Genomic DNA, 27,301 nt, shown 5'->3' with positions numbered 1-27,301 from the left:
TCCCACAGCACTCTAAAGACCACTTTGCAAGGCTTAGCCATACCTGAAGATACATTATTTCTGATCAATCCAAACTGGGTATAGAAAGATAAAGAATGATGCAACAGTAACAAATGCATTCTACTATATATGTAAATAGCACATATTACAAAGCAAAACAAAACACAGAAGGGAAATACAGTCATCAAAATTATATAATAAAAATACACTGTGAAAGAAGGATTAAGGCTTGTAATGTTATATTTGATTATTTTTTTTAGGTGGAGGAAAGTTGATGCTTACTGCAGTATCATCAAAGAGGTTGAGTAATGAAATTAGAAATGCTCGTCTGTGTTGACGGTTCCCCCGAATCATTGAGTAGAGGTGTGAACACAACGCACTGGATGATTCATCATGTCTAAAACCTCTTACAGGATCCTTTGGACAGGTATTGATTGCCTGTTGTACCTGGTAAGACATCTTCATACCAGCCACTGCTTTCATCTGAAATGGAAAAGTATTTATTTTATTTCAACAATTGCTTTTTTTCAACAATTTTTTTGCAGTGGGAAATTAAATAAATGCCTGTTAACAGAAACCACTAACACATCTCCTAGCTTGTTTCCTTGTTTCCATCTAAACTTAACATTCCAACATGCACTACAACGGTACTCCCTCTTGAGCTGGCAAACATTAAAACAGTATTTGTAGCAGAGATCAAAATGTCTTGCAGTCTTTCCATTCATTCTATGTTAGAACCATACAGCTAGTCCGTTTACCAACTGCAGTCGGTTATTCCAATTTAAACTACTTTCAAAAATACTGAAATGTTCATACATGAACAGAATATTTTACCAACTACATATGCTTGTATCAGCTGTAGTGAAACCAATACTGAGTTCATATTAGTGCAAATGAACTGAAAGAAAATAGTTTTTTTTTTTTTTTTTTGCATATATGATAGAATTTTCAGCTGATTTTACTTGCTTCAAGGCTGCTGTTCTAGTTTCAGAACAGACTGAGTTTTTAGGTAGACTGCATATCCAACTCCCCACATAACATCTCTGCATCTTTTCAGCGTAGTTACCTCCTCATGTATACACTGTCTTAAATCTGAGCTGCCTGCAGAACACGTCTCATCTGCTAGTCTTTACCTACTGAATTAGATATGTGTATGTATACGATGAACAGTACAATGTCCCAATCTCAGTGGAATACAAGCAGATTTGGGAACTCCTATAATTAGTACATACATTGAACCAAGAATGGGATCTTCTGAAGTAAGGTAAGCATTCCGCAGCTCAGTTTCACATCTTAAGCAGAACTAATGGCACTAGGCCATAACTCCCCAAGTCCTCACTTAACCCTCATATTTTCCTTTAGCTAGATCCCCCAGTTCTAAACACCTGCCTATGCTCCTTCTGTTCAGATTACAATTCATAAAGCCTCAATATCCTAAAATTCTAATGCATATACACTAAGGATCTCTACTGTGAACAAAGAGTTCTCTTCCTTAATCTGCTGATATAGTTATGCAGCTGCTGAACATGAAACAGCTGTCCTTACCTTTATCAAATAAAGACTCGTATATACTATTCAGTGTGGAAAACATTGTGAATTATAAATTAAAGAAAATTTTAGATTGGAAGAGATGCTTCAAATTATTATATCCTATTACATCCATTATGTTTCTAATAAGAGAAATCTGTGAGTAGGAGAAAGAGTCAGGATCTTTACAACTGCTTATAGCTATTGCTTATTTGTTACATTATATTATTTTTCTGTACCTGAGGCATATTCAAGTGTTAAACCATCAACAAACAGTATTCTGTAGAATTTTAAATTCTGTAGAATTTTAAATTAGAATTACTTACATGAATGAACCCGGCATATTTTTTGTCTATTTCCACCAACTGCTGGTCGGCTTTGTTTCGCATAGAAGGCTCTGGATCTGTGCCCATAGCAATTAAGTATGGCACACACTTGAAAAACAAATGAAATGATTATTCAGAGACATTGTACTCTTTCTCAGTGTTTATTCTTCCATCACACTCATCTTGTATTCTGACTACTGCAGAAACTAAAATAGGAAGCTATGCAAGTTGATCACCTCACTACTATTTATTTGCAAGCAAGTAGTACAATATAAAAGAGAGACAGCACTATAAATAGTAATAGAAATTGTGCAAGGTTTCAGGCAATGTTCCTATTTCTCTCAAACTCTAAAAAGTAACATTAAAAAAAAAAAAAAACAAACACAAACACCACTTATGACTGAATATGCATGATGGCTGCAGCATTAAAAATAATTATAAAAATATTATTTAAGAATAATGGAGATTATGTCTGGAGACAGTTCTGGTGCTGGAGGATATGAGTATTGAGGTGGAGGCAAGATGACATAATTTCCAGTATGCAGAATCAAAGGAAGAAAAAGGCCTGGCATACACCTGAAATTTATTCTTTTAACAGAAAAGTAACATGTCTACTTGTAAGTACTCTGAAGGCACTGTCTGGACTTCTGCAGCTTGATCCAAAGACAAGAAAATATGATGCTTGGAATCTCACTGGGTAATCAACATAGAACATATTTCAAAGTATGTTCTCTGTAAAGGTCCCTTGCTACAATAAGAAATTACTTTAACACAAGAGGAAGAGAAAAACTGGAAATTTATCTAGCAAGCATAAAAACCTCTGAAAATAACAACCCTCCCTTCCCATCAGAGAGGCCTGCCGTACCTGAACAGGATGGATGAGACCCTGGTTTAATGTCAGTGCAATGACATTTAGAGCAAAGTGGCGTACATTGGACTGGGTATGAAAGAAAGCCTCAAGGACCTGTTTGAGATACAGCTGCATGATGGAACTACTCATCCCTGAGGAAATATCACCCATTTCTTTCAGGTCTTCCTGTTTTGCTACTTTTTTCCCTGTAAAATAGATAAAAGTAATAGCACACTCACCACAGTTTAATCATTTACTTTGCCATTAATTGATACATACTGATCTTTTCAAGCTTTGCTATTTGTACAAATTTCAGCTGTCTTAGAATGGGTTTTATGATCTCATGAAATTTGTAAATGGTAATTATTCTGATGGTAAATATTCTTCAAGAAAACTAAAGAGATACAAGCTAAATTAAACCCTTGATCCTTAATAAAGGTTTTTCATTAAAAGTTCCTTATTACTTGCTATTTTCTATCTGAATATTAACCCTAGAGAAGATTTTCATGAAAAGTATTACTATCATCATTACAGCAATGACATATTCTGGATCGCTTCCAGGATTTATACATCTTGAAAGTTAATAACAAACTGCATGTCGATTTCATTTTACTTCAATTTATTTATGCACACAATTCTTCCAGGATACTTTGTATACAATATTATACATGGATAACTATCTTGAGTGACTCAGTTCACATATATAGTAATTGTATGCAAGAAAGTTAGATTTTGCATGCCTCATAAGCACGAAGAACTCAACACTTACAGTCTCTGTCTGCCTGCTGCATACGTGTATCCTCCTCCTGCAAGTAGGTCTGGAGGTTTTTTAACACCTGGATTTTTAAGTTTACTGAACAGTTCTTATCTGAAAGAATGCTGTTGTACAGAGTCTTTACTTCCTGTTCAAACATTAAGCTCGGGTGTTGTATAAATGCAAATCCTAAGGGGGAAAAAAAGAGGAAATGTTTCACATTATCATCTTCTAGAAATTGTATTTCTGTTTTTTAAGTTTGCTTCAAAATACAGGTATGAAATGTACTGCCTTCTGATTCCTACAGCAGCATATCTTTTTCTAGTCCAAACAGAATTCTTTTCTCATATGGACACCATCCAAAACTTGTAAGGAGTTCTATCAGCTGTAACAGCAATACTCATGATAAAGACAAGGTGCTGACCCAGGGGAGCTCCCGTAAGAGGACTTATACAGGTCTGGAAGCACAACCAGTGCAGTGACCTACGTCTGAATAAGTAGGATTAGAAGATAAAGTGAGGAAAATTACTAAAAATAACCTGTTGTTCTTTTTACATTTAGATAAAGACATTGTGCCAAAACTGTTAAGAGCTATTCATACGAAGGTAAATCAGACGTGGAAAACATGATAAATACCACAAGATTTAAAAAAAAAATCTTAAAAGAAAATAACATAGTGAACACGGTAAAATAAAATTTATACTTTCTGCTGTCATCATGCAGATACCTATTAAGGTTTCTTGAAAACTATCTGAAGTGCTCCCAAAACTATATCTGGTGTAAGATACATACTATAAAACTGGTTTTAGCTGCAGCTTTACCCTTGACAAAGAACTGGTTATTCTTACTCAGAGATGTCTTTATTTCATTAAAACTGTAATCTAATTTAGTGACAATGTACACCATTTTAGATCATGACTGTAGATGTACAGGGAGCCTACAGAAAGCCTGGGGAAGGACTCTTCATCGGGGAGCACAGTGACAGGACAAACAGTTATGGCTTTAATTTAAAAGAGGATAGGTTTAGATCAGACATTAGAAATAAATTCTTTATTACGAGGGAGGTGAGGTACTGAACAGGTTGCCCACAGAAGCTGTGAAGCAGTGCTCAAAGCCAGGCTCGATGAGGCTTTGAGCAACCTGGTCTAGTGGGAGGTGTCCCTGCACATGGCAGTGGGTTGGAACTGAGTAGTCTTTAAGGTCCCTACCAGCCCAAACCATTATGTGATTCTATGAACTGCTGCTAACAAACTGTCTTGCTGTATCACAGTAATAGAAATATTTCCCATTTTAAACTATATTTTACTAGTTGGTTTATTTTTTTGACTGTTCCAAGTAAAGGAGACATTACTCGTCTTTTTTGTGTCCACAGGAAAATAATATTCTGAATGAACAAATGGAAAACATATATAGACAAATGGCAGAAAAACAATGTGATAAAAAAGTACACACATATAAAAACAGCTCTAACAAAGGGAATACTGAGTCATATTTTTAAAAATGGCTCTGTGCACAGAGAATACAGTGTAGGCAATGCCTGTGTCGAAGGCAAGACCTGAGTGTGACTGACCTCATTTCAGTCTCAAAACAAGGGAAGGAGAGAAGACAGGGGATGTGAAGGAGAAAGAGGAAAAAAAAAAGTATGATGATGGTCTTTGAATTACACAGTATAACTGCGTACTCTGTACAAATGTATAATGATGTTTATAACTTGACCACCTCTGAGGAAGTTCAATCTATTTTTAAGGTTAATTTGAAAAAACAAACAAACACAAAAGCGTGTACATGTATGTGGAATGACCCATAATCCATTCTTCATTCACTTGCTTATATGAGTTTGTAATTCATATACCAGGAATTGCACCGAAACTCTTATATTCCATCCCCAGTAAGCAAGGAAGAAATCTTATTTGGCATAAGAATCTCCCACAGGAGATTTTTTTTTTTTTTTAAAAAAAAGCATCTGCTGTGTTCTTTTAAGGACTGACTTCACATCTTGGGGCTGCAGTCACACTAATTCTCTTCATACTTTTATTTTCACTCTGTTAAGAGTGAGCACTGAAATTCGCATTAATAAGACACTACCTGTTAGAAACTTACAGATTAGTTAAATTCACTATCTAAATTTTATATACTTGATCTGCCTTGCAAGTACACATTGGGAAAAGAACTATAAACAGGCCCCAAAAGACTTAGGGTTAAACTTAATCCCTCAACAGGAGTGACACATCCCAAAGCAAGGGCTAAAACTGTTAACTGTCATTACCAAAAGGACGCATTAATAATTACTGATAGAAAAGTATGCATTCTTCATGTGGTACACTTACTGTGTATAAATGTTGAAATAGCTTGCTACTCTTTTTCATCTTATTGCACAACATGTTGAATGATTTGACAACTTGACTTGATTACCAGCCTGTAAGGCAGAACTTTGCCACTGTCTACATCTACACGCATACAACAGCTAACCCCAAAATGGAACCAGTATGTAGGTGAAATCAGTAGGTCACTTAAAACAGTTGTCTGAGGTTTAATTAAAAAGAAGACTGAGGTACTTAGAGGCAGAGAGAAAAAGATCTGAAAAAGCCTACTGATAGCCAGCTCCACTTACACCCCTTTCTCTGAATTGATTACACTTCAGTCTGCAATTTAGCAACGTTTTTGGCTAATGCAATGTTGTCAGCATCCATGAGTAAAGCAATCGTGTATGGTTGCACGGCAGCCCCTGTCCCACATGCAATACCCAGGAGAAGACAATTAAATTGGACTGAACTATGGAAGTGTGTGCACCTTGATGCAATGCCCAGAAAAACTCCAGGTAATCCAGAACACCAAATCATTACTCCTGCAACTGAGGCAACTCTAAAGCCATTAATCCTACTCAGCTGTCTGAAACGGTTTCTCACAGAATATCAAAACAAGTCTTGGTCCCTATCCTCAGAGTCCTTCCTAGCCATCGAAAAAGCCATCAACACAGCAGCATAAGGAGGCAAATTATTGACCAGAGTGAAACTATAGCTCACAGTTAAGCGATAGCAAGCTCACATGCACAAAAGAGAACTTTCTTTAGACTAAGCCTTAATCATGAACTGAACTCTTCCAGAAACCAAGGTCTATCTACACAAACAAGGTTCTCTCACAAGTACAGTTTCTGTCCTGGAGCAGAGGACAAATGAGATAAAGACCACACTCAATGGCAGCCCATGCAGTAGTGCTAGTCACTGAGATACCATACTAATGCCTTCAGATAAAGAATTTAAAATTGAAATACAGCCAAAATACTAAAAGAAAAAGTGATATTTAGGCTATGGCATCATCTCAGATCCTAGTCAATTCACATAGTTGGTACAAAATAAACCCTTATAGCTGGTACAAAGTACCAGAGTTCTCCTGACTCCTGTTGAAGATTTGGCCCTACACTTAAAATACTCAAGATTTTTCCAGCACTTTTTCTAGTAATTCTTTAACCATGCCTTGTGGACTGAAAAACAAGATTTGGAGATACAACATATCTCAACAACAGGGAAAACAAACAAACAAACAAACAAACATCTCCATTACTTTGGAAATAAGCTGCTTTTTAGGACTTGGACACACATAATGAAAGCTTTCTCTGTCAAAAGCATCTATTCTGATGCAGATATAAACAACTAGCATCCCTTTGACTACATTTCTCTAGCAATTTCTCAAATAAAACATGTAGTGAAATTTGTTTTTCCACAAATTCCCTTGCCACCATAGATACACATGAATTCCTGCTAGAATGCATAGATGTTTTGTATAGCAAAATAATAAAAACTAATAATATTTCTTACCCAGGCCAATAATGGCTTTCGTCTGTACTTCTTCATCTGAATGCTTTGTAAAATACATCAGCAGTTCAAGTACTTTATCCTTAATGTTAACCTAAGCAAATTAAAGCAATAATAATACTTAAGATGAAACAGATGTTTGAAGATCTCTTTCAAAAAACATAATTATTAAAAAGAAAAGGAGAAACAATCTTCCTGCATGGACTTCACACCCTTACAAACCCCAACACATTATTGCATACATTCCAAAATAAGGTAAGTATGAATAGCTAGGAATACAGTGCTTTCAATAATACTGGAATATTCAATATGTGTAAGACTTGGAGAGTAAATACAAGTGTTTTTTTTTACCTTACTGTTGCCCTTAAAATCTTCCTGATCAAAATCAAAATGCCGACACAGTGCGCCAACAGTGAAAAGTGATCTAAGGAGTGCTGGTTTATTGGCAGTAAGTATTGTACTGTTGGGGTCTTCTTGGTGTTGACTTTTTAATTTTGAAAGTGCACCTACAGTAAGATAAAAGTTTTAACCACAGTGTTTAAACGTGGTGCATTCCTAAGACTTGTAGCCAAAACTGAAAAGTGAAAATTACTTGGTATGACTTTACTTACCATAGTATCTATTAAAACAGGCCCACACAAACTTATAGTTCTGGGTGACCTTGTTCACAACAGCCCCAAGACAGCTCACACAATGCTGAACAACCTAGGAGCAAGAAAGAACAAATGAATTACATTCTTAGAATTTAAAATTGAGGGTCCCATAGAACAATACAGAATCAAAACAAAATCTCTGACAGTCTGTCTCCTAGACTGCTCTGAAAAACTGCCCAAACTTATAATTGTTAAAATATAGCAACAACATATACAAACTCCAGTAAACCAAGAATATTGCCTTTTTTGTGGCTCAGGAGTCCCATGACCAGCATAAGCAACTTTGTAATGAAGACAGACTTGCTTTAAATCAAAACCATGCATTTTGGAATGTGAAATTGAATCAACAACTGAGTATTAGCAATTAAAAGCTTACCGTCATGCCATATTTGATGATGAGTTTCATGAGGTCTTCCTCAATAGTGGCAAGGAAGGTCTCACTTGGGTGCTCCATTAGTGGCACTACAAGCTCTAAGATTTTTGCAACATTGCAGATCACCATGAAATCATTCTGAGTCTGAAAAAGAAGTGTTTACAGCATTTAATATTTCTGGCTATGTTAGCTATTAAACAAGTACTAGTAATATGAACTGATAGTGAAAAATCACAGCTCTTACATAAGATATGACTGAGGTATTTAGTAAAGAATTAGAATGCTATTTATATTATTAGATTTGATATTACATTACTAATTTTTATGAAACCTAGTTCCTGTTTTTTATGGGACCTCTGGAAAAAAATCTGTTGAAAAAGAACTTCACCTTTCATAAAGGCTATAAGCTGACCTGAAAACTTAACAATTTTTGGTCTTGACAATTTTATTTATTTTTTTCTTTCTTTAGAAGTCCTATAACAAATTTACAGAAACACTTTCTGACGCATGCTAGAGAATACACAGTATCTGGCAACAGGTATCAGCAACAAACAAAGTTGTGTTATCGCTGAATGTGACTTAAACAAAATAGATAATTATGTCCACTAATGTAGAAATTACAATTAAAATTATTATTAGTTTGCATAATCATGTCTATACACGTGTTGTAAGTGAGGAACCTATGGAAAATACTTTATATATAAAAATATACACCTGGGTAAAAAATGACTTTTTTTGACAACTCAGGCTCATTTAGCAAAATGAGATAATTTTCATATGCTGTTATCAAACTACTTACATATTCAAGCTGACAGTGGTGAACTAATTCTACAATTCATCTCAACCTATGTAAGAATAAAATGTATATAAACCACTAAAGAGATGTTGTAGCAAGTATAATCAGGGGCATAATCAGATACCCATTTCCTATACTGTTTGATCGGAAGCAGCTCTAAAAGTCTGTTGTAGATGTGCCTACAGAATGATTCAGAGATGAACCCAGAAAATGTTTGGATATACCTACAAGCTCGTTTGACAACAAGACTCTCAAAAACCTCCTCCTGTGGGCAACTGACCTATTATGATGGGATACTGCCTCCTACTCAGCCATGCTCCTCCTTTAGCTGTGGCTGCATGATCTGCCCTGCTTCTTCTGCCAGATCAGGGATTTGTTGCAACCTTCACTGAGCCCACTGTGCTAATCAAAATGGCAGAAAGCCCCACAATATGTCAGAAGCAGAGGGACATTTTACTGGAGTGTTTGATTTACCATTATAACTCCATAACATTTTTGTGAACTAAAGAGAGTGTGTCTTAAAGAGAGACACACAAAAAAGAGCTGCATAAGTGGAAACTAGGGAAGGAAGAGGTGAAGTGCTAAGGGACAGAGTAGGACATTTTCATTTTGATATATTTGCTATACATTTCAAGGAATCATAGATTAAGCCTTTAGGCTTAATATTCATGTATTAAATCTTAACTACTTTTAAGACTGACTGAAAAACAAAACAAGTTTAAGAAATGATTTTGTAACAGGTGAAAAAGTGGTTTTCAGTTCTCAACAGAAAAAGAGGCAGTAAACATTTCAGTTTCATTTGGCTGTAAAATGTGGAGTAGAAGGTGAGGAACAGCATCTTAAAGTGACATAGACCATTAAAATAACCTAGTACTTTCATAATGTAGGATGTTCAGGAAACAGAAACATAACTTTATTTCTCTTTTCCTACCTTCAATTTTGTTAAACGTGCAAAATAGCCATTAATTTCTATGCTTAATTATCTGAGGAAAAAATAAGGCTGATATTCTAATTTTCTGTACTTACACTACATTTAGTGGTGAGGTATGGCTGCATGGTCATGGCATGTTTGACCATTAGCTGGGGCCTGATTTTGCTGAATAGGAACAAAGTGGTTATGCAAGCAACCAAGCGACCAGAATTCACGCCTTTGTTGTCAGAATCTGCAAAAATTAGAAAATATACAAATGATATGAGATCCAAGTATTACTTGATCAATTAAAAACATATGGCCTAACTATAATATGAATATCTTTTCCATGATAATCTTTTCCGTGACACATCCTTCATGGTCAATATAGAATATTCTTATATATTCTTATTAGTTAAGAGCATTAGAGATGATAACATAATGTGTTAGCATTTGTATATGATCACAAAATATGTGAAATAAGAAACAGGCATATTTCAAAGACGTTATTATTTCATAAATACTGTATACAGAACACTGGTCCAGCCAATGACTCCCATTATGACTGTAGAACACATTTAGGCAAATAAGGTTTTCTGTATCTGTTTTGTTTTTAGTGACCTAAAACTTTTGAAAAATTATTTTAAAAGTAATTCTGTTATTGTGGTTAGCTAGAGAAAATTAGGAAAACTTTATTATACACTGTTCAAAAGTATGTAATAATGAACTTATATGCAAGAATTCACTACAACAGGTTTTGTAATAGAAATCCTCAAAGAGTAATTTTTCATCACATTGATTTTAACAACCACTCTTACAATATTCATTTATTTGCATTTAAAATGCAAAGTGGATTAGCTACTGGATTCTAAATAATATTACCTGATAAAGATTCCTCATATTTAAGGATGTGCTCAACCAAATTGTCAACAAGCTGAGTACAGGCTTTCTTCACAGGTTTATATGAGGCATCCTCTTCTGACTTCAAAAGCTATAGCAGATGAAACAGAAAATGATTCAGTAGAAAAGGCTACATTCATAAAATCATAGAATCTCCTTAGTTAGAAGGTACCTACAAGGATGAACAAGTCCACCTCCTGGCTTCACCACCCAAAAATCAAACCAAATGTCTGAGAGCATTGTCCAAAGACTTGTTGAACTCCAGCAGGCTCAGTGCTGTGACCACTGCCCTGGGGAGCCTCTCCCAGTGCCTGACCACCCTCTGGGTGCAGAACCTTTCCCTAACCCCCAGCCTGACCCTCCCCTGTCTCAGCTCCATGCCGTTCCCTCGGGTCCTGTCGCTGTCCCCAGAGAGCAGAGCTCAGCGCCTGCCCCTCCGCTCCCCTTGTGAGGGAGCTGCAGGCCGCCATGAGGCCTCCCCTCAGCCTGCTCTGCTGTGGGCTGAACAAACCAAGGGACCTCAACCACTTCTTATATGTCTTGCCCTCTAAACCCTTCACCATCTTTGTAGCCCTCCTTTGGTGGCTCTCTAAAATTTATGTCCTTTTTATACTGTGGAACCCAAAACTGCACGCAGTACTGGAGGTGAGGCTGAAGCAGCACAGAGCAGAGCAGGACAATGCCTTCCCTCAACCAGCTAGCAGTGCCATGCCTGATGCACCCCAGGGCATGGTTGGCCCTCCTGGCTGCCAGGGCACACTGGTGACTCATGTTCAACATGATGTTGATGAGAACCCCAAGACCCCTTTCTGCGGGGCTGCTCTCCAGCCTCTCATCCCACAGTCTGCACGTGTATTCACGGTTGCCCCTTGCCAGGTGCTCTTGTTAAACTTCCATGTTGTTGGGGATTGCCTAACTCTGTAACTTGTCAAGATTTCTCCACTAGGCCTCTCTAGTTTCATTCATCCATTTACATTGGATAAATACTGGTTTTATAATTACTACAAGTAAACAAGGATTTTGTATTACAAAATAATTTGTTTAACATCTCCATAAAAGCTATTTAATGAAGAAAAATTTAAAGGAAGTAAAAAAACATCAAACCAAAATGCAGGAGAATTAAAGAAAAACTAAGTGTGACAAAAGGATAGACAAGAGCAGTTCTATTGATGTTTTCACTGGGATGAAACTAACTCTGTGCTTCGTGAACTATGAGGAAAATATTAATTTAGTCATACTTGCCAAGAGTAATTAATAGAAAAATTTTCAAAATGATTAGGCAAAAAATAGGGAAAAGGCAAAAGGATTTTTTTTTTTGTCATTAAACAAAAAAATGAGTCTAAGATGAAACACTTTTATGAACACAGTAATCAAACTTTGGGTACTGAAATTGTATTCCTGGAGATCCTTTAATATCCATCATAGATTGAACCCAAACTCTAGTCTTTTTTTTCAGTGTAAGCGTTAAGCTGATATACTTGACTAACTATTTTCTTGGCATTCCAGGCTAAAGTAAAATGTTTTGAGACCTCTAATTTTCTGATTGATGATTTTGTCAATTTTGCTTTAAAATTCATCAGTGCATATGAGAATTAGAGGAGAAAGATACCATAATCTAATAGATATAAGCAAAGCAAGCTCATTTCTTAGAAAAATGAGGGTAAAACATAATGTAGAAGTAAGCAATACTTTAGATATTCACTGCTTTTATAAACTGTGTAACAGATGTATTAGATATGAAAACATATGTATCTATCACTGAAAAAAATAATCTACATTGCACCAGATGCTCATTTCAGAACTAAGTACCTTAACTGTGGATTTCATGTTATGTCACTCACTCATTATTGAAGACACCAAGAAATTAAAAAACAAAACAAAACAAAACAAAACAAACCTAAAACCTCCCAAAGTGAAAATCAAAATGTGAAATATTTATAGAACTTTTTTTTTTACATGGAAATAGAGAAACTAGTGTCAGAGACAAAGAAAACTGCAGGAATCAATATTAAAAAAAAAGTCAGATGTTTAAAGGGCATTAATTGAATTTGTCTATTGTAAAAGATTGCTTTTGAAGTATCCCTCCAATGCATTTCAGTATCAAAAGAAATATTAATATTCTTACAATGATTATGTCATACTTTAAAATTTTGTTACTTACATTTTGAAGAAGCTGTTCAAACCAATCATACCCTGTATCTCTACAAGCTGCAACCTAAAAGCAGTATTGAAAATAAGCTGTTTAAAACAGGAACCTGAAGAAGTATTACTCCAATGCAGATGACATCTTTAAAGAACAGCAAGTATGCATTAGTAAGATGATTTTGTATCTTTATGGATTAGAAACTGTATTCTGCATATGAAAAAAATTCTCACCATTTCAATAGTTCCAGAATTTATATATATTCCATACAATGCAAGGCCTACATATTTTACTGACCATTGCAAATTTTGGTTTTGTAGAACATTTTTTTACACATTAAAGTGTATCAAAAATGAACATGTGTATACACATATGAAAATGTATGTATGTATATATATAAATATATATACATATATATATATGCACACAGACACACACACATTTTAACAGAAACAAACCAATCCTTAACTCTCATCATGTATCAAAATCAGCTCACAGGTGCTCTCAAGTAGAATTACCAGAAGAATTGAGTTAAGCTCAAGTCAACTTGACTGACTTTTCAGCCTGGAAAAACGCACTCTATATTTTTATCTGGTAAAAATATTAAAAAGCAGGATAAAACTGCACACAATTTTAAGTAGACTTACTTGATCTTTACCTCTTTGTCAAATTGATATTAAAACACCTTCTCAGCACAGTGATTTTACACAACACATTATCACTACAAATGTATAAGCATTCTATTGGAAACAGATTTTTGAGACATGCTGTTTAATTCACTGTTTCCACAAAGTAGATACAAGTAAGCAGTTATTAGTTTACTCTAGTTGAGGACATGACCCTGAATTTGTTAAGAAAGCTTATTCATCTTTCAAAATAAATGTTATCAATTGTTTGAGAATTTTTTTCTTCCAAGAGACTATTTCTTTTCTACCTGGGCAACCCGCTTTAAGGGAACCTACTTTGGCAGGAGGGTTGGATTCGATGATCTCTTGCAGTCCCTTCTAACCCCTATGATTCTGTGATTCTTAGGTAGGCAACTAGATGCTGCTACTAGCATTTGCTGAGAGATATCATATATAGTAGAAACTTCATATGTTTTAACTGAACAAGTATTTTACACAACTGGAATATAAGGTGGTCCCAGTTATTACTGACAGTGTATTTGTGAGTTTATGTTTCATGAGTTAAAGTTTCTAAAGCTTGTTCCATCAGATGAATAATTCTCACACATATTCAATGCCAGGAGATACATAAAGAAAACCATCTGATACATGAGTTAGTTGTGTATTTTTCACTTTCTGAAAGAATACAGATAATGTTTCAAAGACACTAAAAATATAATCAAGTTCTGCATATAACCCAGTTCAAATTTATATAACATACCACATCAGTGATGTTTAGTATTTTCCTGGTCATTGCTTCTTTGTCATGGTGTGGAGTTGGAGTAAACCAGAGCTTCTGGAATGTTTCATTTACTAATTTCTGAAGGGGGAAAAAAAATATTAGTAGAAGTAAATAATCCAATCTTGGCACATAGATGTTATCTCTCATCTGTCCATACAATAGATTTACTGATGATATGTGTCATTTCATGAGGAATTGTTCAGACTAAGTGAGACTGTTGTAGAGAATGCTATTAGAGGCAGACCCAGATCAAATATTACAGGCGTTATATACTGGCCTCTAAACATTTCACTGGGAAATGATGCTACAGAAACCATTTCCTTTACAAATGGTTACAACTTTCCTGCTCCAATTTGCATTCCTCAGGAAAACATAGCACCCTGAGAAAATAAAAACTAAACACAAGATTATGATTTGTATAGCAGAATTAGCAGCAGTGGTAGATTATTTTGGAGTCTTCAGAACAGTTGTGACAAGGTAGGGAAGAGAGAGAACCCAAGTCTCTCTAGCCAAACTTAGGATGTAGGTTCCCTTTCAATGTTTTTTATGGTGGAAAATGTGGAAGAGTGAAAGGGAACTAAATTATTTCTGCATTGCTTACAAAGCATACTGTTTTAAGTATATCTCCTCATCCATGGAGGCATAAAAAATACATTTTAGACACCACCTCATTTTTATGAAGTTGTTGTAAAAGAAAGGGAATGAAAGAGAGGGAACAAGGTCAATCTCTTTTTGTAGCAGCACCTTTGATCCGACTTCCAGTGCCTTGGATCCTACTTCTTGATAAACAGTCTTTGAAAGCTACTTGGTATTAACATGTCTCAAGTGGTAAAAATATATAGTGCAACTTAAAAGTTGCAGATTTCAAATCCCACTGAAAGTGTGATACAAAATTATTACAGGTGTACCCACCTGTTTTAAAGTTATTTTGCTTAGTCAAACAAAAACATCAGTGTCAGCTTTATGATTTATCATATAATCTTACTTTTGTGCCCTTCTGAATATACAGTGCACAAAAAGTGGAATGTGACCACATAAGTAACATTTTGGGGCGAGTAAGTGATTAATAAAATGTTCAGAATTAATGCAAACAAACAAACAAACAAACAAACAAAAAACACATAAATACCTCAGACCAGAGAACTTACATGTCTGGCATATACTAAGTTCAAGCACTTGATTTTGTACTAAAGCTTATTTTGTGTGCAGGAAGGATTTTCACAAACCAATTTTACTTGTTAGAAAAGTACTATATACAGTTCTTTGAAGTAGAAAAAAAAAAAAAACCTCTAGAAAATAACTATTTTTGATCTTTTGACTGTAAGTAAGAACTTGAAGAAAACAAAGAAGAGAAAGAAAAACAAGTAAGCAATGTAAGAAGTTAAGATATTAACTCTCTCAAAAATTAAAAGTAAATAAAAATCACAAATCACAAACTTTACAAACAAGCAACGTAATATTATTATTTTTTAAATTATTTTTGTCAAAAAAATAGAAACACCAAAACAATGATAATCAAAATCCTGAGGGATATGTTTTACTCTACCTTAATGCCTTCTTCATCATTGACTCTTCGAATCATTTTCACACACATCTCTGTAATTTTGGGAAATGTTGGTTGTTCAATGCAGATATCCCTAAGTATCTTTATGACTCTTTTTCTGACACTGATACCTGTATCCTGTGAGGATAATAAAAGCATTACACTCTTGAAAATAATTCTGACATACGAATTAATTTGTGTTATATGAACTAATATTTGAAGATCAACCAACTTTGCTTTAAAAATGTATATAGAAAAGGCAGCTAAAATATTATAGAGAGCATTTATATGAGCATTTATAAGGTCAGCATAACTTGCACCACTTTATTTTCAATATTTCTAAAGGGCTGTTTGAGTGCCCTTTATGTTGAATGCTTCCTTCACTTATACCCTCTTTTGTATAGGAGCTCATAATGTTGCATATGTGTAATTCCACTCCACAATTTTAAAAGCTAGATGTAGTGACGCTTTAACTATGTTGTTTGAACACACAAAACCTCTGTAGATCTGGACAGTAATACTTCAAGCTTTTGGACAAAACTTGTGGATAAGCCCTGTGCAGCTAACCTTTCCCATTTTCCTAGGCTTTGTCTGAGGTGATGAGTGAGAAGCTTCACTTCATATGATCATATTCAAAACCTGTTTATCTGAACATCAGCATTAATTGTTTCATGCATGCTTGTAAACATATGGAGCCGGCTATTTCTAGAGCCTCTCACAAACATGTTTTATTATAAGCGCAGTAAATGAGTAGTACTTGACTAAAAACCTACATGACATGGATCCTAAAAGCTAATGTTACTTTACAGTTAAATTAACATTGTATGTTATCTGAACATCCAGACAAAAAACACTTCCTGTACAAAACCTGAACTTCTAACACTACTAAAACTAAATTTCTAACAGGAAACCTTTTATAAACCTAAACACAGCATAGAAAAACAAAGTAGTTTTATATTTTTTTACTTTGGATTACAAATGGAAACTTTAGAATACTGTGCTGTCAATCTTTTTTCATTGTCTCACACTACTAATTTGCCTTCAGTAACCTATTTCTCAAAATCCAGAGATATGGAATTCCTCTTCTCACATAATCTGCGTCTTAACAGTGGAACTAAAAATAACACAATCCTGGTTCTGTTGCAGTACAGCTTTCTGCATATGTTTACTTTCTGATGCCAAAAAGCCTAACTAGAAACAAGTGATATGTTTTACACGGTTGGTCTTACAAGGATAATGTACCCTCATTTAAAACAATGAAATGTAATACACTGTTGGGTTTGTAATTCCATATTACTAAACATAAAAGCTCTGCTGAAAGCAAGTTTCTCAATGCCATTTATCATAAATATTACAAGTCACCTACCAATATTCTTTCAATCAGCATGTCATAATACTGCTCAGCAAGCTGAGGACGACAGAGCACAAATCGGCCAAGCAGCTCAACAGCTGCTTCTCGTACACTAGTAGAGTTATCCATTAACCGTCCATGAACACCTCGTTGCATATCCAGCTGAAAAGAACAAATAAAACACAAATCCAAAATAAGAAATAAGGATTTCTTCTAAGTATGATAAAAATATGCAAGTTCATGATGGGATTTTTTTTTGTTTTTACCCTTGCAAGAATACTGGGGTCTACAGCAACAACCTCAGACAAACACTTCATGGCTTTTGTTCGAACAGCAATTGCATTTTCACCAAGTACACGCAGAATCTAATAAGAGAACAAAAATAAAATTTCAATTGCTTCAAGAAGATAGTAAACAGGGCTTAATAAAGGCAAAAATGCAGAAGAACAACACGTACACTATTTAACTAAAATAAGAGTATCTGTCTACTAAGAATTTGATACATTTTCTTAGACAGTAAAGAGGTGCATGTAAATGATGCTCCATAGCACTGATGACTTCAGCATAGGTATTTGCCAGGATTTGCTACATCTCTAAGACTATTCCAAGCAAGATTCATACAAGGTCCATATGTTCACTCCATGTCCCTTTACTTTAAATTGTACTTTTGCCATTCGGATGAGGCTTTCACCATGCTTCTTTTAACAGGAAGGTTGAATTTGGACACTGTAACTCTAGAACTGGCTACGTATGTGGATCAGTATAAGTAACGCAACCTAAACCATTCCTGGAGTTCAAACATGTCACCATGCCAACATTTTAGTTCTCCCAGGAAAAGGAAAGAAACCACGCTGTCAAACAACTTCTGAAGCAAGTGGGAGTAACATGCACTTGTACAAGCAAATAACCATGTTGACATATATTTTCAAATCAAATTAAGATACTTTTCATGGGTTAGCACTACCAAATGAGCAAGCATCTTACAAAAACTGTGGAAAAGATTTCAACATTTATAATTAACCCTTTACTGTGTACATTTAATATAATCATTTTGAATATACACACACAAAGAAAATCACATAAACACAATATGACGTATAAAATGCATGCAACAAAAAGAAAAATAAGCACTTATTTTCCATCAGTACAGAATATGAAAGCACATGGTGTCATCATCGCCTGACAAATACCTGTGCTCAGCAATGAGCAGGTATTGCACACTACCTCAAAAGTGTTTAGAATCAGAAACCAACTCTGTTTCACTGTACTAAGACTTCTGGCACAGTTTACCTGTGTCAAATAAATATCGAAGCTCTGGGCAAACGGCCTCATAGAGGCCAAGTAGCGAACAATCAAACATGCATCTTCATAGTCCACAGTATCAGAATTCATCCTGCAACAAATTCAATGCAATAATTAGGACATGTTTATCAAAAATAGCTAAAAGCATCAAATAAGATGCTTTAATAAAGGTTAATAAAGAAATCAGCAGTAGTAAAACATACTTTAATGTACTGAACTGAAACGGAGCAGTTTTAATGATGCTGCGAAGAAACTTTTTGCGACTTTCTGCTCTGTGCATGATTTGTCCTGTGGTCTCAACATCTTTTGCATGATGAGTTCCTTCAGATGAATCCTCATCTTTCTGTGATTTAATTGCTTTCTCTGTCTCCATAGTTGTATCACGAAACCACTGAGCTATATAAAACTTCCGAGAAAACTGGAGAGATACAACAGAATGCACAGAAAAAAAAAGAGATAGAGTGAAATTAACAGATTTATAATGAGATTAAATGAATCTAATGCATCAACCATATTCTGGAAAAGACAAACGGCACTGAATGTTAAGGTGAAAATTTAACTGATTCATGACTGAAAGTCATTTTATTCAGTCAGTGTGTTATTGAAATTATTTTTATTATTTTATTTTTATTATTATATCAGAAAGCTGAAATTTACCACTAGTGATGCATCAGTTTCTGTGTTCTCATCCAGATAATCCAGCAAAGCCTTTTGAAGCTGTTGAATTTCATCTTCTCCTCCTGAAACCTGTCAGAAGGAGAAAGATAGATATAAAACAGAATATTGCTCAGTGGTAATTATTATCTGACAATCTGTGTGTCCACATATAAAATAAAGTGTAGCTGTTGTGATAATTGCAGAACTTTAACAATATTTTAAGTAGTTACCTGTATACTGCATACAAACTAAAGCAAATTAGACTTTGTGATTCTGAAGTCTAAAAATGATTAAAAGCAGTTTAAGACTCGTGTTAAAACATATTGACTGATACGATTATTTCTCCTTCTGTGATCTTGTATTAAGATACTATGTCACTGAGAAAAAAAGAAGGGCTGAAATCACACAGAGCAGACTGACACAAGGTTTAACATCTAAAAGTCATTGTTAGTTATCTCACCGACAATAAAAAAAAAATTAAACAGTGACTTCTCAGGCATAGAAGACACAAAATCCAAATGAAAACAAATATGAAAGCCACAGACAACAGTAAAAAGGTATGGAAAACATTAAAGAAATAAAAATAACTTATTCCGTATGCCAAAAATATTTGGCATAACTGTTACCAGGGAACCAGGGATAAAGCACCTCCATAGAGAAAGTGCAGCAACTGTGCTCAATGCATCTAGGGAAAGAATTTATGGAGGACGTTACTAAAAACATCTGGGCTCTAGCGTTAAAAGAATCACGCTCTCTGAGATTAAATTAAGTTGCAGCGCACAAAATGCTGATGTAGGTTCATTTATAAACATTTAGCACCCTCATATATGTACAAATTACAATTTAAATGTTTTAAATGTTAAATTTTTGGGTAACGTGCTTGATGAACTCTAAGTATTTTCTAACAAGTAAAAAAAAAACAGAACAAAAGGGAAAAAAAAACAAATAAAATCATATTCAATATTGATAATAAAAGTAGAATAGAAGAATTTCTGGTTTAATCTTCTTCAGCTACAAAAATAAAAAATCTTCTTCAGCAAAGAACAATCTTTAGAGGTGTAAGCCCTTTTCTGATTATTCTGATAATTTCCTGATTACTAGAGCTGACTATGTCTACCAATAGATCCTCTTACTGTCTTTCCATCTGAGTAATAAATTCAAGCTTAGCTGTCACACAAACATTTCCATGTAGTTATTTTTTCTTATAAATCATTTATAAACAACACACTGTCTACCCATACTAATCATACTGCATAATTTATACTTCCATAATTTATGGATGGTACTGTCCGCCATCGCTGATGTTAAGTTCCTGAATAACTGGAAAAAAGAATGCTTTTAGCACTCAATTGCCCAAAGCAATTTTATTTTCTGCAGATGTCAATGCCCAGTTACTACCTGATCTTGTTAAAAAATAAAAATCAGGTTACTATTTGCATACATATCTTGCTGGAATATCTTTCAATACCTTTATAACTTCTGGAGATAGGGAAAGAGAAAGGGGTCCTTCTAAAACATTTCCCTACAAAATCTGATGTAGAATTGTCAGAATTACTGCCAATAGAAGAGAATAATAATTCACTAGCACACAGAAGTACACATTATATTAAACCATGAGCGTGAAGATTTGACACTCTATATAGTACAATATTCTAATCAACAAAAGTTATGGCAATTATCAGCCTCACAAAGGAGTAGATGAGTTTTGATTTTTTATTTGAATGCCTGTGAATTGTGGAATTGTTTCCTCCAGCATAGATCTGTAGCAGTCATTACAGAATACATAAAATAGATCTGGATACTTTTTCAGGCAACTGAAAGGGAAATTTTGATATAGTGAATTTGACATGACTACTCAACTTCAGATCTAATCACATTGTAAGCAGGTAATAGTTCAAAAAAGAAGCGTATAGGCCCCATAAGAAATGTGCAAGTCCATATTTTTAGAAGGACACATAAGACCTGATGATTTTCTCATACTATGTGCAGTAGAGAACTCAAAAGCATATATCACTTTGGTAACTGCTGCCACCCTTGCAGATTTGGAAACATTTTGATAATCAGCATTAGCAGAAATGCACATACACATTCTCTAGTGAAAGATATATGCAAGTCCAGCATATAAAATAAAGATGACCAATACCAGACATATCATATAAAATCTAACCTTACAGGCTGAAGAACTGAACTCTCTAAAACCTAAGTGCCATAAGCCCAATTACCAGTTTGTGACAGGAAATACTTACATACATATATATTTTTATTGCCTCTGAAGACAGAATTCAACTGTTGCTGTCGCTCCATTATTTCCTCTATATTGTTACAGTAAAACTGGTTTTACCACTGTAATTAACCACTTAATATACCCATGATGAGATAAGAAATGTGATACTTATAAATCAAATACATTTGGTTCAGATTTCTAGATAACGATGAAAAATGATTCTTCACATGTTTTCTGTTGGAGATATTTTTGTTTGCTTTTAGCTTTTTTAAATAAAATTTTGTAATTTTCAAACGTTTGAATGGACACATCTCAATCCAACTGAATCCAGCTGGCATGGGATCTCTCACACACCTGTTTGAGGATTCTGGCTATAGATCCTTGATCCATTTTGCTAGTGACTGCATCTTTCCTCAGTCTTGCAGCTACAGTTCCAAGATAGTCAAGTGATGCAACTCTTAAAGCCATTTCTGTTGATTTGTTACTGAATTGGTGAACCTAAGAAAAGCAGAATATATACTTTTATTTTTTTTTTTATTTTTATAGCTGAGATCACAAGATACTGGGTGACCTTATTAAAATCCCTACCTAACGTCCATATTCAGTAAAACTGTCATTTACTTTCTTACCAGATACAATCCTTATTTTGTATTACTGTTTTTTTCTTTTATTCTCTCCCTCTCTACATGTATGCCTGTTAGAGTTTTTTTCAATATACACTTTCATAAAATCAACCAGACATCTAGTATAGCGTAGATCTTAATCATCAAAATACATGTTCCTCATTATTCACACAAGTGTAATGAAAGATACATTTTACTAGGTACAGGACCATAACAAATTCAAAAAGAAAAAATAAACAAACAAAACCAACAAAACCCCAGATCAAATTAGCTGTTAGCACAGCTAACAGAAACAACCAACAGATGCAGCCATTTGTGTAGAAGTCTTCAGCCCTGCTTTGGGGAACTTCAGAAAACTTCAGAACTTTCTGGGTTCAAGGTCAAGGAGCACTGGGGGAGCTCCTGGCAATCGTCTGAGGAACTTGAGGTTGACTGCTGCTGTTAGGCAAGGACAAAGATAGGGGATATCTGTAGGGTGTGGGCCTGCAGAAGGTCTAGATGCATGGTTAGACAACCACTGACCTGACAGTCCCTGATGTCAGGAGCTTCTGTTGCAGCTGCCCCTCGCTAAGGGGAGGGGGTCAAGTATCCCTTTAGCTGGTGCCTAGCTACTCGCTGAGGAGAGGCCTTCATAAAGGCCTAATCTAGAGCACATGTCCCAGAGTATAGCTAACAGAAGCACCCAACAGAGACAGCAGTTTGCATAGCAGCTCACGCAGAAGAGTGCATAGTAGGCATCAAAGAAGGAGGCCCATGGCTGATCTCAGGTCCTTGTTACATTCTCAGATATGGAGATGGATTGCTGCCCAACTGTGCTGGGGCAACACCCAGCTGGAAAGCAGCTTAGCAGAAAAGGAGTCCGGGTAGACACCAAGGTGAACATAGGTCAGCAGTGTGCCCAAAGAAGGCTAGTGGTATTCTTAGCTGCATTAGGCAAAGTATTGCCAGCAGATCAAGAGAGGTGATCCTTCCCCTTTACTCAGTGCTGGTGAGGCTGCAAGTTGAGTACTGTGTCCACATCTGCCCCATGCAGTACAAGAAAGATGTGGACATACTGGAAAGAGTCTTACAAAGGGACTGAAGCATCTCTGCTGTGAGAGGAGGCTGAGAGAGCTGGGACCATTAAGCCATGAGAAGAGGACGCTCACAGGGGAATCTCATCAATGTCTACAAATACCTGAAGGGAGGGTGCAAAAAAGATGGAGCCAGTGGTGCCCAGTGACAGGACAAGAGGCAATGGGCATAATCTGGAACACAAGAAGTTCTAAACGAGTATCAGGAAGCACTTCTTCACTGTATGAGTGGAAAAGCACTAGGACAGGCTGCCCAGAAAGGCTGTAGAGTCTCTTTCTTTGTGCATCCTGCTCTAGAGGTGTCCTTGCTTAAGAAGAAGGATTGGACCAAATGACCTTCAGAGGTCCTTTCCAACCTTAACCATTCTGTGATTTTGTGAAATTACTGTGTTAATTACACTGTAATTAATACTGAATAATAACTCTCTAAAAACACATTAGCAAAAATGTTCACATTCTGTAAAATTTCAAATTTCATAAACAAATGATATTGGTACAGGAACTACCTACCTACCTGTTTTCAGATTCTGTGCTAAGTGAACAGTCCAGAGAAGATATTTAACATGAATAGTTACAGCTATTAATCTGCATTTACTCTAAATGAATATCTGGTATAGAATGCCATTTTTTTAAATGTGGAAAATGTCATGGAATAGTAGAAGTGGACTTCTATGAGAAACAATTTACATATGACTTTTTCCAAGTTGCTTATCAATGATCTTCGTACCTAAACTTTAGTATTTACAGTAAGTGATACATGTAAAAAAATCCTTAGATGTTGCATGTCTGCTCCAACTATCTAAAAACATTCCTGTAATAGATGGAGATGAAATAAACAACTCTTCATAGTTAAAAACAAGAATCTCTTACCAATAGCCTTCCTAATAAGCTAAGTAGCAACTCTGCAGCTGGCCATTCTGGTTTATTGACTGTGGAAAGAAGATCTTGAATGAAGTTCTCAAACAGTGGCCTATAATCTTCTTCCCCTTGTTTACTGCCACACCTGTTCAAAAGAATGCATTATATAAGTAAATCTTAGAGACATTTAAGCACTTCTTCTGATGTAAACAAAAGCAACCCTATGGTTAATCAGAAAAAAACAAGTTTTAAGTGATTCTAAAAGAAAAATAATTTTATGCAGTAAAGGACAAATAGTTCTAACATTTTTAACTCTAAGTTGCACTGCATGCTAATCCATGATTTTTTTTTTTCCTAAGCTTTTTCATTTTATTATTTTGAGTTAAAGCGTGCATGAAGAGGATGGATGACATAATTAAAATTCTGAACCTCAGGCTGGAGTGTTGTATTTAGGAGGTATTGATTCTAGACTCTTTAAGCCCGGTCTGACTTATTTCAGAGTGATAAGACTTCTCAGTATCATGTACTTCAAGGTTAAAATCAGAATGTAAAATTCAAAAGGTAACATACCTGATATGTTTCAGTTACATGTGACAGTCTTAATTTCTTTAATGATACCAGAATTATGCAGAGAGATGGCTAGATCTTTAAACAGCCTCTCAGCTTAACAGTGGAAATTAACACAGTAAAAACCTCAGGACTTTTTCTAAAAAATGCTTACTTAGATTATTCAGGTATATATAAATATACCTGAATATATATATATATATATATATATATATATATATATATATATATATTTCTTCCTGTTGAGCTATTGACATTCCTAACTTCAGCTATATGAAAGTGTTTCTAGGTTTTCTCTTTCCTAGTCATTCTGATGACTGAATGAATCTGGTTTCACCACTCAAATATTTATTCATCCTTCTCTTTCATGCTTCAGATGAGTAACAGAAACCTGATGAAAGTATTCTATATAACCTACCAGATACTTCTTACATGTTTAAAGAATTCTCCACACAATGTCATTTTTTTTTTGTCCAGAAAAGTAACTCTCCTAGGGATCTATGAAGTACATTGCTGTAAGTAACTTCACTAGTGGGTATTTAGCACTGTTAAGTAATTAGGTTTGTGCTGAGGAGTGACAGACTTTATTCAGAATTGGCTTCATCAATACACTACAGAATATAAATGTACTTACTTCTTAAGGAAAATAGAAAGGAAGTTTTGTGCTGTTCTCATGGCTGTTTCATACGAGTTAGTAATAAGCACATCTTGATCCACCTAAAAATAAGATTTATTAGACTAACACTTGAGCATACATTGAAATATTATTTACAGATCAGTATGTCTCATGCAACGAATAATTACAGTGGACAAAATAACACCGTCCGATTACTAGACCACCATCATAAAACATTATACCCACAAACACAGTCATTCCTGAAAAAAAAAAAAGAAAAAAAAAAAAAGAAAATAGGATTTCTTAAAACTATCTTCCTTACTTTTTTGTTTGATTCCTCCTCTGAATTAGAATCTTTTTCTGCAGATGGTAAGTGCACAACACATTGAATAAGCTGCAGAACTAGTGCTGTTACCATCTGAATATACATGGGCTCTCCATCAGTGTCACTGCTATTTAACCTGTTAATATGAAAAGGACAGCATTAACACTAAAATAAAACAAAACTATTATTTTGAGCTCTAAATAATTTTAAGATTTATAATGCTTTCACCACAGTTACAAATCTATATTCTAGACATTTAACTAGTCAATTGCTTGCCTCTCATGAAATGAAAGATTGGATCTAACAAAAACAATAAGTATTCTTAGGTAGGAGAGATGAACTGAAACAGCCCACAGATGACTACCAGAATATCTGTGAAGCTCAGGAACTGAAAATCTACAGAAATATTTAATAAGTTTAACACAAGCTCAAGAAGTAGGCACATGTGAACCTAATGAGGTCCAACAAATCCAAGTGCAAGGTGCTGCCACTGGGTTGAGGCAATCCCAGACATGAGCACAGACTGGAGAAAAACCCATTGAGAGCAGCCCTGCAGAGAAGAACCTGGGGGCACTGGTGGACAAAAAGCTCGACATGAGCCAGCAGTGTGTGCTTGCAGCCCAGCAGGCCAACTGCGTCCTGGGCTGCACCAACAGAGGGGTGGGCAGCAGGGGAGGGAGGGGATTGTGCCCCTCTGCTCTGCCCTTGTGAGGCCCCACCTGGAGTGCTGCATCCAGAGGGTCCCCAGCACAAGAAGGATGCGGGGCTGTTAGAGCGGGTCCAGAGGAGGACCACAGGTGATCGGAGGGCTGGAGCACCTCTTCTACGAAGGAAAGTAATTTGATATTGGGTTCTTTCTTGAAGACAGGCTGAGAGAGCTGTTTGTTCAGCCTGAAGAAAAGGAGGCTCCAGGGAGATCTCGCTGAAGATTTTCAGTACTTAAAGAAGGCTTATAAAAAAGATGGAGAGTGTTTTTTTACTTGGGTGGATAATGATAGCACAAGGAAGAACGGCTTTAAAATAAAAGAGGGGAGAAGTTTGGAAGAAATTATTCACTCAGAAGGTGGTGAGGCACTGGAACAAGATGGCCAGAGAAGCTGTGGATGCCCCACCCCTGAAGGTGTTCAAGGCCAAGTTGGATCAGGTGCAAGGCAACCTGATTTAGTGGATAGCATCTCTGCCCATGGCAGAAGGGTTGAAATTGGATGATCTTTAAGGACCCTTCCAACCCAAGCCATTCTATGATTCTATGAAACACCTACAGGCTAAGCTACTTACAAAAAATAGGCTTATTATTTATAATGCCATGCCCATTGCCAACATAGCATAAAAAAGCTAATGAACTGTTGCCCAATTACGTTACTACTTCTGTGTTACTTAATATACGTGGAATCCGGGGAACTTTTTAACAGGACAAAATAGTCATTGTGACCTGGACTGACTTCTACAAGAGTTACAACTGTGGTAATATCAGGTAGTGTAACAGACTTGAAACTTCAGTATGCAAGAGTGTCTTTAAGTTTCTATGGCCAGTGTGAATACATCACAACTCACATTTCTCCCCTTCCAAGTGATGTAACCTGACAAATGGTATGGTGTTTATCTACCCATATATGCATTAATAACACCTAATATTACCCTTTGCAATATGAAAAAGGTCAATCTCTGACAACATTCTCCCTATATTATCAAAATAATAACTGAACACAAA

General features: G+C 35.5%; 1 protein-coding gene across 9 annotated transcripts in view; it reads right to left on the bottom strand.

Moving 5' to 3' along the window:
* Positions 1-27,301, bottom strand: part of NIPBL (NIPBL cohesin loading factor) — a 164,361-nt gene that overhangs the window by 5,194 nt on the left and 131,866 nt on the right. For all 9 annotated transcript variants that reach the window (XM_035309234.1, XM_035309235.1, XM_035309236.1 and 6 more), the window contains 22 exons: positions 25,588-25,726; positions 25,284-25,366; positions 24,095-24,227; positions 21,883-22,026; positions 19,305-19,394; positions 18,851-19,065; positions 18,636-18,738; positions 17,612-17,710; positions 17,361-17,507; positions 15,998-16,132; positions 14,431-14,529; positions 13,063-13,116; positions 10,884-10,992; positions 10,118-10,254; positions 8,299-8,439; positions 7,881-7,974; positions 7,621-7,775; positions 7,273-7,363; positions 3,473-3,646; positions 2,719-2,909; positions 1,854-1,961; positions 283-483 (listed from right to left, as the gene is read on the bottom strand). In XM_035309234.1, the coding sequence (XP_035165125.1) occupies positions 283-483; positions 1,854-1,961; positions 2,719-2,909; positions 3,473-3,646; positions 7,273-7,363; positions 7,621-7,775; positions 7,881-7,974; positions 8,299-8,439; positions 10,118-10,254; positions 10,884-10,992; positions 13,063-13,116; positions 14,431-14,529; positions 15,998-16,132; positions 17,361-17,507; positions 17,612-17,710; positions 18,636-18,738; positions 18,851-19,065; positions 19,305-19,394; positions 21,883-22,026; positions 24,095-24,227; positions 25,284-25,366; positions 25,588-25,726 (2,842 nt within the window). The remainder of the gene's footprint in view (positions 1-282; positions 484-1,853; positions 1,962-2,718; positions 2,910-3,472; positions 3,647-7,272; positions 7,364-7,620; positions 7,776-7,880; positions 7,975-8,298; positions 8,440-10,117; positions 10,255-10,883; positions 10,993-13,062; positions 13,117-14,430; positions 14,530-15,997; positions 16,133-17,360; positions 17,508-17,611; positions 17,711-18,635; positions 18,739-18,850; positions 19,066-19,304; positions 19,395-21,882; positions 22,027-24,094; positions 24,228-25,283; positions 25,367-25,587; positions 25,727-27,301) is intronic.

The sequence above is a fragment of the Oxyura jamaicensis genome, chromosome Z, assembly GCF_011077185.1.
Source record: "Oxyura jamaicensis isolate SHBP4307 breed ruddy duck chromosome Z, BPBGC_Ojam_1.0, whole genome shotgun sequence".
NCBI lineage: Eukaryota > Metazoa > Chordata > Aves > Anseriformes > Anatidae > Oxyura > Oxyura jamaicensis.
This window is presented reverse-complemented; position numbering and strand designations above follow the sequence as displayed.